The 13,076-nt window shown below is 39.6% G+C and overlaps 1 protein-coding gene across 1 annotated transcript; it reads left to right on the forward strand.

Moving 5' to 3' along the window:
- Positions 1-10,535: 10,535 nt before the first annotated feature.
- On the forward strand, positions 10,536-11,423 carry LOC116020164. The gene is made up of 2 exons (XM_031260646.1): positions 10,536-10,787; positions 10,842-11,423. Exons 1-2 carry the CDS (start codon positions 10,536-10,538, stop codon positions 11,421-11,423), a joined length of 834 nt encoding a protein of 277 aa, XP_031116506.1.
- The last annotated feature ends 1,653 nt before the right edge of the window (positions 11,424-13,076 follow it).

The raw sequence follows: 13,076 nt of genomic DNA on the forward strand, positions 1-13,076 counted from the left end.
TGCGTGCGGAAGAGGGCAACGGACCAAGGTCTTCCGTGAAACAGTTCCGCTAGGAGGAACGTAGTGAACCAGCGGTGTGTGAGCCTCCGTTGAAGGGTTCCGAAAGGTCCAAGGGTACATGCATCATTTCTCGTTCCCACCCAGATTAAAACCCTACCTCTTGATCTATCGGTCCTTTTTGTTTTGTCTCTTCCTCGTAGCAGCAAGCAAAGGACCAGCAACCTCCGTAGATCCTCTCCGTTGACGAAGCAGCCAAGAATACTGTAGCGCTTTCCTTGCTCAAATAAAGGCAAATGGTGCCCAAATACATAGAGGCAAATGGTGCCCAAAATACACAAAGGCAAATCGTGCCCGAATACATAGAGGCAAATAGTCTTCAACTACACAAATGGCAAATAGTGCCCATATACACAAATGGCAAATAATGCCCATATATACAAATGGCAATTAGTGCCCATATACACAAATGGCAAATAAAGCCCCAAAATACACAAAGATACTCACAGATTCACCCTCCACATCCAACCTCAACCTCAGCCCAAGAACAACCAGTCAGAGTGTTCATCTCAGATTATGAACACAAACCAACTCCCAGATAATATAATCAAGAATTCAACAAAACAAGAGACTCAAAAGATGGACCAAGAGATAGGAATAAATACTCCAAAAACATGGTAAAATATCCAACAAAATACTCCAACAAAGTTCAGAACAAAAGGGGAAACAACCAAACAAACAGACCACAGAATAGCTCACTAGAACAGACTCCGAGCAGAACTAACGGAACTCCCCAGCGGATCCCCTAGCTCCGCCGCACTCCTCCACAAGACGGAGGCGGACCACCTTGGCGGAACACCCTCCTCCGCCATCCTCCACCGCCACACACTTGCCGAAGACACCAACGGGGCACATTATTCCGTTGAGTTCCTCCGTTAGTGTGATCCAACCCTTCCCAGAACAGATCAGACAGAATACGAAATGTTCAGATCAGAATACAAAAATAGGATCAGATTGTTCAGATTACAACTCCCAGAAGCCAAATAAACAAGAAATCCATGCCAATAAATATCCATAAACATCAATAAGCAAAGGATCAAGAACACAAGTTCATAATTCATCAAAATGACTTCACATACAACAACAAATAGGCTAACAGCAAGGAAATTATCAGGATTACAACACACCAAATAATATCATAGATTGAGAGTGTGAAAATAGGTTTTAGTGGACATGATGGTTACCTCTTGAATCACACTTCACCCAAGAACTCTCAAACCTCCTCACAAAGCTTCACCTCCACCTTGATCATCTTTTTCCCAAAAGATCCCCAAAAGAACAACATAAGAACTTGTATCAAGATTATGAAAATAACATGATGCAAGGTATATTCCTAGAGATAGACACTCACCCAAGCCTCAACAGTCCTAAAAGAGCAATCCTGGCCTTGAATCTTGAAGATGAAAGTGTAGGATTCACTTAGTGTTCTTTAGAGGTGAAAGGAGTAGGATGGATTATTCTTGCAGGAAATGAAAAGGGAAATAGGGTTGCAAATACAAAGCTTTTATATTAGTAGGGAAAGATCATTACATATGTTATGTATGTGTCAAGTAGGGTAAGACATAAAATAATGTGCCACACATTATTTATTATACTACTAGTTTGTAAGGAGCTAATCTTCCAAGAATAAATAAATATAGATTGGGCCATTATGTAAATACTCTTACAAGAATTGTAAGGATCCAAATTAGAATAAATCTTTTACAAGAATTCTATCATACACTTACAAGAATTAAATCAAGAATTGGGCTTTTGAATAAATAATAATTTCCGAGTTCTATATATATATATATATATATATATATCAAATTGGAAAGGCTAAGCCCAATTAAATCAAATAAATCGCCCGGTGGAAATAATTACCAGTCTCAAGGCTTGAACGAATTTACGGCGTGTTACACAAGGTGTATCCCTATTAAAATTTGTGCAATCTGTACTTGCCCTTCAAAACTTGGTTAGAGTAAAGGTAAAGAAATAAATGAAGAATTTAGATTCTACCTTTCAAAATTGGTTTTCTTGGATGGTGGTGGAGTGGTCTCTTCTTCTCCTTATGCGTGGGTTGCCTCCCACGAGCTCCACGTTTAACGTCTTTGGCTAGACGAAACGTGCAAAACAAGACATAAACAGGAATATAACTAAAAATATAAACAAAAAAAAAACAAAAGGATTGTCCACAATCATAGTTTTGGAATTATCAAACACAATTCATCATCATTTTTCTCTTTTTCTCAACTGCCCTCCTTTCTTCACATTCTCTTGATGTCTTTGATTTCTCTTGCAATCCCTTCCAATTTCTACATCTGCTCCAAGTGCAATTGATACAGGAAGTTCTTGAGGGATCTCCAATCTGTAACTGGGGTAAACCAACTCGGAATGTTGAAGCTTGTATGGTTGGAAGTCTGCTCCTCGGCTTGTGGTGGAGGTACGGATGGTCCAAGCTCACGGGGTGGTGGAGAATACATTGATGAGTCCACAGGTGAATACATCTCATTTGAAGATGGGGAAAGGAATGACATCGGCAAGGGTGTGAATCCCGGAGATGTCATTGGCGTGTCAGAATGATCTCCCGTCATCTCATTGTCTTCCCTCGTTTGCGCCAAATATCTCAAGTTAAGCTTCGCGACGTCCTCGGGAGATAAAGGAACAATGTGTGCTCCTTGCAACCTATGTTCGAACCAATGTATCTTCATTTGGTGTCCTAGAGAGACACATAGTCTTGTCACCAACGGGCCTATAAAGATCGCCCTAGTTGACTCTTGCTGTTGCACAACGAGCAAGTTTTTGCAGATTAAGCTCATGTTCACCGAGTTGCTTGTGTCCATACTCCATAACATGAATAGCTCTGTCTTGGAGACTGGATCATAAGTCTCCGGCCTACCTTCCCAGGAATGTGCGATTACCTTCCACAAGACTCTTAAGTCCTCCCTTGCAATATGAGAGACTCTCACTCTTGACCCAACCCAATCAATGCCCGGCCTTGCGATCATCGACCAATATTTCCTCGGGGTATCTCTATCTCCAAAATCGTGTTTCAACCTTCAATACCAGTGCTTTGACTGGTCATCCTCCTCATAAAATCCTAAGAGAGCGCCCAAGCGATTAGCCGAAATGTGATAGTCTTGGTTGAAAGCCGAAATTTGATCATTGCGCTGTAGAGGTCTCCGGTCACTCCTTCAACATGCAGACTTGCAATGAACTCATGGACCAAGGGAATGAAGGTATCTTGCCTCCAGCTCAACAGATGATTCCAATAAGGTTCATGGATTAACCTTTCCAGTCCATATTTACACTCAAAATCTTCCAGAACTATTAAGTCAATGTACTTCCACTACATAATCGGGAAGTTAAGCAGCTGTCTGTATCGGCCTAACATAGGCGGTGTCATCAACAGGATTTGGTTTCTTGTAGGCACTTCAATGTAGGTAGCCCTTGTGTTCCTCGTGATGTTCTCTTCCTCCGGTACTTTTCCTTTTTGGAGTCTCCAAACTATTTGTTGTGCAAGTTCATTTGGAGAAGACATTTTTCCTATAATATAGACAAGCAAAACACCATACAAGGAAAAACATTTTCCATTTTAAATATGAATGTGAACAATATTGTACTTTTTAAAGAAAGGATCATAAAAACTCATTGCATGTAACATCATTTTGGTATTTATCAATAATTCTATCATACACATACAATGATTAGTTCATTCTACTCCATGTTCAACTCATAGTCAAAAGGTCTACAAATGATCAACTTCATCTTCTTCCTCAAGACTAGCTTGATGTTGAAAAATGGAGAAAACACAAAAGTTCAAATTGGACCAAATATCATGTTGGATATGGTAATGTGGTACCTAAAGAGTAGGAAAGTTACAAACTTTACCAACCATACCTTATATATCATCATAGATCTCATCATGTCAAGAAAACATTCAAAGCATATTGGTTTTGAAATCTAGATGTCAATGAGAGGAAAAACATGGAATACTAGTTTTATATGGGCAATGTAAGCTACATACAAGTCTAAGAAATCATATTATAGCAAGATTTTTCAAGAAAAGCTTCTATCAACAAAGACCCATTCATATACTTCATAGAGATTTAAAGGTCTAGCATTCAAGCACTTTAAAAGTAAAAGATGAAGAAATTTACCTTGAGAACCTTTTGAAAGAAGAATAAGAGTAGAAGATCTTGCAAGGAAATGCCTTTTCCATCGTGACAGTTCTTGGGTAGGTACCCAGCTCGACCAACAACTTTATAGCACCTTTTGCTTCGATGGAATCCCCTGTGAACCCGGCCAAAGGGGTCATAACTGGCTTGAGAATATCCCTGTCCAACCCTAGCTTATTATAGGTGTCAATAAAGAGTACATTAAGACTACTGCCGGTATCCACCAATACTCGCCGGACGACCGTGCCAGTTATATCCATAGCTATAACCAGGGCATCTCTATGAGGTCCTTCGCCTAAGGGCAAATCATCATCCGTGAAAGTGATTAGTTCCCGGCATGCCCAGTTGTCCATCCCAAGCTTTCCTTGACCCAGCCGAGTCACCTCCTTCAGGTCCTCCGACAATCATATTGATTACGTTTTTGCCCTTCCAGTTGTCCACCTTTTCCTCCGAAGTCGGCTGTTTTCCTTTATCACGGTTGTCACCTCAAGTCTGATCTTGGCTCCCCCTTTGCCAAGGCGGACCTTAACGCCACTAAGTCGGAGTGCTCCTTTGAATGATGACCTCTATTTCTTTCTTCAAGAAATCACATTCAGCGGTCGAATGCGTGGCCGACCGATGTAATCGACAATATTTACCAACTCCCGAGGTCTGTCCAGTGGTTGGGGGCGTCTTAGTCGGTTGCACCTTGGTGCGAGGTAGAGCCTGTACCTCTTGGACTGTAACGGGCTGTTGTGGGAAGGGCGGGACACCCGCTCTTTCGGAGTTCCGACTAGTCTCTTGTCGACCTAACCGACCCTTATTGAATCTACCAACACGTGATTCGTGAACGCAATGCTTCTTGGACCGCAACGTCCTTCCATCCTGAATCCTTTTCTATTTTACCGCATCCTGAGCATCAGCGTGGCGATTGGCTCTCTGAATGGCTTGGGCGTACGAGCTCGGCCACTCAGTATGGAGATTGGTATACAGCTTTCCTAGCCTTAGGTTTTCCATAAGTAGGACTAATAACATCTTGTCGTCTAAGTCGTCTACCACCTGAACCTCCTTCTGCCAACTTGCCAAGTACGACCTAAGTGATTCTCCGGGGTTTTGTTTTACTCGAGATAAGTACATAAAGTTCTTCTTTGGGCGCAAATACGCAACGTAATTGGTCAAGAATAACTAGGCCAGTTGTGCGAAGCTGTCAACGGAGTGCTCGGGTAATTTCACGCACCACCTTTGTACCGGGCCGGTTAAAGTGGTTAAGAAGGCTTTGCACATCAGCGGGTCCTCGACTCCATGGATCTGCATTCGGGTTTGAAAACTAAGTAGGTGCTCTCGAGGATCCCCAGACTCATCGTACGTCAGATTCTCGGGCAATTTGAACTTTGCGGAGGTGCAGAAAGACATGATCTCCCGAGAAAACACACGTGCTTGCAAGAAAGACTGGGCGTGCTAACTCGCACCAGTCGTGCTTCACTTGTGGTACTTTGCGGGTTCACTTACTTCTGTAGAACTCGCACCTATGGTACTAACGCGGCGACGTCCTCTGGATTCTGGCCCTGCTTAAAACGTGATTCGTCGCTACATTCCTGGACCAAGCATTCCTCAATACGTCTCTAAAACTCATCATAACGGGTCTTGCGCCTATTCCTAGGCTCCTAAGGGATGGCTTCCCTCATATCCTCATCCTCTGGTACCTCTCGATTTGATAGTGTGTTGAATACGGACTGTCGCTGCCCCCATGATCTCGACGGAGATCGGTGTGAGGCGGTTGACCTTTCTTGCTCCGCTGGCGGAACAAACCTTGCTTGTTGATCTTCCGAGTGCTCTTCTCTTTCTCGGGGGCGAACCACTCGCTCGTGAACGTCCACCAACCTGGTAAGCATTCCCAGAATCCCTAATAGTTCCGGGTGCTCCAACGCAATCGGAGCGAGAGGCGGGGGCGCCTCTTCCACTTGGACCCCATTAGTAGGGGGGTATTCCATTTGCCTTTGCGCACTTTGGGCTCTGTATTGATTAAGTTGTTCTTGCAAGTCGCCATTATGGGGCCGAGACAACTGCTCTCGCAGGTCCCTCCCTTGAGAAATAGTTTGTCTAGCAGTACTGTTACCTTGCGATTGAGTTTCCGTTCTTCTTTGCCCCTGACCCTGACGAGTTCTGGTGGTCACCTTTGTTTCTTATGTCTCTCTTAGTCAGTCAGAACCTACACAACCTTTTGATCGATCCCCACATACGGTGCCAATGTTGATTTTATCTCCCACGGAATGGTCGAACGGCAGACCAACACCACCCTAAAACTCAACTAACACTATTAGAAAATTGAAGTAACCTTTCGGCCCTCTTTGGATTGCTTAATCACCTTTGAATACAATGAGTTTCTTATAAGTGTGCTAGATTGCTCTCCTCTCTCTCGAGACCTAGAACCCCTATTTATACAAGCTATGAGGGATCTCTCCCTTAGGAAACTTCTAAACTACTTTAGGTACTCTTTCTTTATTACATTTTAGGTACTTTCCCGGTCTATCTCAACCTTCACTCCATATCCCTCGCCTTCCACCGCCAAACTATTTAGGAAACTTCCATAACTGCCTGTCTTGCCCCGCCCTTCTTGCACCGCCTTTCTTACCTTGGCCTCTTTTAGGTCGGTTCGATCTGACTCATCGTCGTCTTGCTTCCCTACCCCGACCATTCTTCTATGGTAGTTAATTTTTTGTAACATCTCGTAATTTCGTCCAAGCCTTGAGACTAGTAATTATTTTCCACCGGGCAATTTATTCAATTTAATTGGGCTTAATCTTTCCAATTGATATATATATACATATATATTTCTTATTCCTGAATTAATTATTTATTCTAAAGGTCCAATTCTTGATTTAATTCTTGTAAGGGATTTATTTAAATTGGATCCTTACAATTCTTGTAAGTAAGAGCATTTTTAATGATGGCCCAATATATATATAAGGGCCCATTATTTTATGTCTTCACCCTAATATGATACATACAAGATATATGTGATGATCTTTCCCTACTAGTATAAAAGTCTTGTACTTACAACCCTATTCCTCTTTTCATCCTCCTGCAAATATACTTCATCCTATTCCTTCCACTTCTAAAGAACCCTAAGTAAATCCTACACTTTCTTCTTCAAGATCCAAGATCAAGTTTGCTCTTTTTGGATTGATAGGGCTTGGGTAAGTGTTTATCTTTAGGAATGTACCTGTGATACTCGGTATTTTTAGTTAGTATTATTTATTATTTTTGACATGAATATAAATAGAATTTATTATTATATAATTTATAATTTATAATTTATAATTATATTAATTTATGATCATATTGATCTACTATTATTTTATTCCTAAACTTAATATAATAACCAATTCCTAATTAGACAATATAAGTTACGTATGTATAGTCAAAACCTAGTGAACTTATATATATAACTTATATATATACATATAAGTTACGTATGTGTATATGCTAATGTGTATATTTATATGTTAATATATGTTAATTTATGCTAATAGCTGCTAATGTACGTAGTACAGTACGTATATATATATTAATAAGTCTAGTATTATATATGTTAATATATATATATTTAAGTTTTCTAATTTTTGAACTCTAAAGCCACAAGTATAAGCCTTCTTAAACTCATATGCTGCATAAATATATATAAGTATAATATACATTAATTTTTCATAGAGAAGCGGCTCACGTATTTATAAGAAAAAGAGAGAAGACCTAGCTAGAAACATCATCATCACCGTTTCTTTGTGTTTGGCGTCACTTTGCGTTTTTCCTCCGCATCATCTATTCAACGTGAAACGGAGGCGGAACAAGTGTAGGATTCGGGAGCTTTGGTAAATTTAGGATCCAAGTAAGTGTTTATGTCCATCAAAAACCTACTTTCGCATTGTAAACATATGTGTTCTTCCTTGTTTATGTGTATGGATGTTGTATTATTAATTTATTTTGCTTGAAAAGGGAGAAATTACTCATTTAGTCTGTTGTTTGGGAAAAATTCTGACTGTCGCAGTCTGAAAATAAATTCGTGGAAAAATACTTTTTTAACTCCGATTGGCCTGAAATTTTTTTTAGAGTACCTAGACTTATGATATTTGATATATATAAAATTATTTTGTTATATATATACTTCAGTTTTTCCAGAAAAATTTCGTAATGTAGTGGCAGATTGCTGTTAGTTAAATTTCTGCTCAGTGCAGTGTTGGGAAAAATTTTAAAGAAAATACTTCTGTACTTTGGATTGGCTTGAAATTTTTTGTGCATATTCTAGACTATCTGTACTTCATATCTGGTCATGAATTCTGAAATTTTTGTCAATTTCAGCTTATTGTGTGTCTCGTTAATTGTTGAGCCATTGAGACATTTTTATTTGGATAATGTGAATATATATATTGGTTTCAAGTGTGTTGATGGGATTCATATAGTTATGTTGAGAAACACACCTAGTTGTATATGAGGATCAAGGGGGTGTTATTAGTACTATATGTTTTGTTGGCTATCGTGCTTATGATTGCATTTTGAGAATATACTGTTTTGGAGTGTTATATGAGTAAGATTATTATTGTTGTTTTGTTTTATAAAGATTGAGGATAAAAGGTTTGGTTGGGTTGCGATGCCATTAATGAATTATGAGATGTGTAGTATCCTGTTATGAAATTTTGGATACTTGGGTTAAGACCCAGTTGGTTGTGTAACGAGCAGTGTAAACGTATCCTGTCTCCATACGATTTTTGGTTATGTTATTCTGAGGAGTGGTAAGCTGAGTCTACCACTCGGGTATTTACCCTGTTGAGTAGTAGTCATTAGAAACGTATCATGACTACTAGGACTAGTTACTACCCATTGGGGGTGTGCACACTTAAGGTATTAGTTCTGTTCCACTTAAATGGGTTTTTGTGTAGTGTTCAGTAGAGAGATTACTGTTCACTAGGGCTTATTCACTAAGACCCTGCCCATTATTTGAGATTAAATGGGATTCTTGCGTAGTGTTCAGTAGAGAGATTACTATTCACTAGGGCTTAATAATTAAGACCCTGCCCATTGTTTGGTTTGTTGTTTGGTATTCTTCCATACTTTTGGAAGTGATTTACTTGTGAAAAGGATTATGTTAATCTTAAGGTTGTGTATGAGAAAATCTGTACGAATGTTGTGATGGGAAATAAATGTTTATATTGAAGTTGTTTGCTATAAAGCTTTATGGCTATTTCATTTGGAAGTGTGGCTATATATTGTATTAAATTTGTTTTACAGGGTGGAGTAAACCTTACTTAGCAAAGTTTTGCTAACTCCGTTGTCTTGTGTCTCTTTTATTTGTGGTTGCACAGGTGACTGATTAGAGGGCCTGCTGAGAGCGCGACTATACTAGATTTTGTAGTTTTCATTCTTAAGCTTTCCTTTGGATATTATTGAATTCAGACTTATTTTGTTTTGATATTATAAGTACCTATATTTTGAGAACTTTGGTTTAGCCTTACATCTAGCTGCAGTTAGTTTAGATGTGGCGGTTTCACCCTCGTTGTTTTGAGGAGTTTTGTTTATCTTATCAGTTAGAATGCGACTAGTTTCTAAATAAAGATATTTCTATTTTTGGAAAGTTTCTATCTGTAGAAGTACTATTAATAGTATGGTTTAGAATTGAAAAACGGGGGTGTTACAAGTTGGTATTAGAGCCTAGGTTAGGCTATATCGACCTAGAGCCTAAGTTGGGAAAACTTGATTTTAGAAACTTAGGTTACGAGCTTTTAGGAAAAGGGAACTAAGCTGCAAAGCTTAGGATGTGAACTCTTGAGTAGGATTGACTGAGGTTAAGGCCTTTAGATTTGAAGATTCCCTACGTGGTAGGGTAAATCAAGATGATGAGACCTAGGAAACCATGGTGAGAATGCGAGTTTCATTATATTTACCTTGGTAATTGACAATATATGACTAGAGTGATTAATTGTGTTTGATAATACTCGCATGTGACTAATTGTTTGAAGATATGATACCTTGATGACATAGTGTGCAAATTTGCAAAGCTTTGTGATTGTGTTAATTTGAGAATTTACTTGTAGTTTGTGTGAATATTCTGAAAATAAAATTGTGGCTATTGCACCATGAAGGTGTGAATCTTTCTGGTGAGTCCTTGGTTGCTAGACAAGTTTTTATTTCTTTCTGGTTTGTTAAAGACTTGAGTAAAAACAAGAAACTTGGAAGGTTTGCCTACATTTTGTATCTATATGCCTATTTGTGTATAGAATTTATAAGGTAAGAGATACCCTTAGATAAGTGTTAGTGACAAGAATGCACGTTATTATGTAGAAAATCACTATGCCACCAAGAAGGAATGTTGAGGGACAAAACGCTCAAGGAAATGATGTCCCTACTAATGTTGAGCTTGCCCAGGGATTGCAACAGTTGACTCAATTGACCCAAGCCTTGGGAAATGCGCTACTTCAAAATCAAAATGGAAATGACGTGGCCAAGCGTGTGGCAGCACGCCATCCACCAAACTTCTTGGGGCAAGAAGATCCTATCATCATGGAAGATTGGATCCGCACATTTGATAAGCTGTTTGATGCCGTTAATTGCCCGATGGAACATAGACTGGACACGGCTGCGTATTACCTTCTGTAGGAGGCTGATAACTGGTGGGCTAATGTTGGACCGGTACTACGCCAGCAACCCAACTTTGGTTGGGAGACTTTCAAGGAGGAGATGAGAGGAAGATTTTATCCAGCCCATGTCAAGATGGCCAAATATGATGAATTCCTACACTTGAGACAGGGAAGCATGACAGTTCAAGAATATTATGCTAAGTTCTTGGCACTAGCGCGATTTGCACCTACTTTAGTTCTGGATGAGCCTAGAAAGGCCGAGAAGTTTATTAATGGACTGAATTTTGAGACACGAAAGGTTGTATGTGCATTGACGTTCCAGACCCTGAACGAGGCCTATAGCAGTGTTGCCAGTCATTATCGAGTGCAGCAGATCCAGAAGGACATAAATGGAAGGAACAAAAGGAAGGTAGATGACGATGTGCAGCAAGGAGATAAGCGACCTAAGTTTGAGTCTGCTGAGCCAAGCCGAAATTTTCAAAGAAATAGTAGCAACAATAATGGCAGAAATCGTCAAGGTCAAGGGCAAGGATTTGTGAAGATGAATCAAATGGGGGACATGCACTTTAATTGTAGGATATGCAAGAGGGATCACCCATGAACAGACTGTCGAGGAAATTTGGTGAGTGCTATAACTGCAACAAGATGGGACATAGTGCCTATGAGTGCTACGCCAAGAGGAATGGGGATACTCAAAATCGAGGGCAGAACATGAATGGAAGTAATCAAAATGGGAACAGGCTCGGGAATCCTGGAAATCGAGGTGGAAATGGTAGTGGGAATCACAATCATGGCAATAAGAATGGGAACAACAACAACTACACTCAGAACAGAAATGGTGGCAATGGGCAAGGGCGGATCTTTGTTATGAGCAGAGCCCAAGCGGAAGCTAATGATGTGGTTTCAGGTATATTCTTAGTAAACTCTATACCTGCTTATGTATTGTTTGACTCTGGTGCGTCAAATTCATTTATATCTTCAACTTTTGTTAAGAAATTGGGGATAGAGCCAACTTCTAAGATAAAGATAAATGTAAAGATAGCCTCGGGTAGAGTGATGACTTGTGAGGATATGTACGAAAACTTGTCAATTGTTATTGCCGGAACAAACTTCCCTGGAGACTTAATACAATTTGAACTAGATGACATAGATGTGGTGTTAGGCATGGATTGGTTAGGCAAGTTTAAGGCCAAAATCATATGCAATGAACAAAAGGTGATTCTAAGAGGTACCAATGGGAAGCGGGTGTCATACAAAGGAACTGTAAGCAAACTAGAGGTGAAATTAGTGACCATGCAAAGAATGAAGAAGTATGTGGAGAAAGGCCATGAAGCTTACTGGTGTATGATCAAAGATTTGAACAAGGAGTAGGAAACAATCAACCGAATTCCGGTGGTAAGAGATTTCCCAGATGTGTTTCCGGATGAGATTCCAGGGATACCACCGGATAGAGAGGTGGAATTCTCTATCGACTTGGTACCAAGAACTTAACCAATTTCGAAGACACCATACAGAATGGCACCTAAGGAGATGCAAGAACTGAAGGAGCAGTTAGTTTAGATGTGGACCTATATTTTGAGAACTTTGGTTTAGCCTTACATCTAGCTGCAGTTAGTTTAGATGTGGCGGTTTCACCCTCGTTGTTTTGAGGAGTTTTGTTTATCTTATCAGTTAGAATGCGACTAGTTTCTAAATAAAGATATTTCTATTTTGGGAAAGTTTCTATCTGTAGAAGTACTATTAATAGTATGGTTTAGAATTGAAAAACGGGGGTGTTACAATACCTTGCATCATGTTATTTTCATAATCTTTATACAAGTTCTTATGTTGTTCTTTTGGGGATCTTTTGGGAAAAGATGATCAAGGTGGAGGTGAACCTTTGTAGGGAGTTTTGAGGGTTCTTGGTTGAAGTGTGCTCCAAAGAGGTAACCATCATGTCCACTAAAATCTATTTTAACCTCTTAATCTATGAATATTATTTGGTGTATGGGAATCATGAGAAATTCTTTGTTGCTTAGCCTATTTTTTATTGTCTGTGAAGTTATCTTGATGGATTTGTGAACTTGTGTTTTTTATCCTTTGCATATGATGTTTATGGATATTTATTGGTATGGATTCCTATTTTATTTGGCTTCTGGGAGATGTAATCTGGACAATGTGATCTTATTTTGTATTCTGGAAATGAACATTCGTATTCTGATCTGAGTCTGGGAGTAGTGCGTTGGGTTTGCTCTTGCGGTGCACCCTAGTGGTA

The sequence above is a fragment of the Ipomoea triloba genome, chromosome 5, assembly GCF_003576645.1.
Source record: "Ipomoea triloba cultivar NCNSP0323 chromosome 5, ASM357664v1".
Lineage (NCBI taxonomy): Eukaryota > Viridiplantae > Streptophyta > Magnoliopsida > Solanales > Convolvulaceae > Ipomoea > Ipomoea triloba.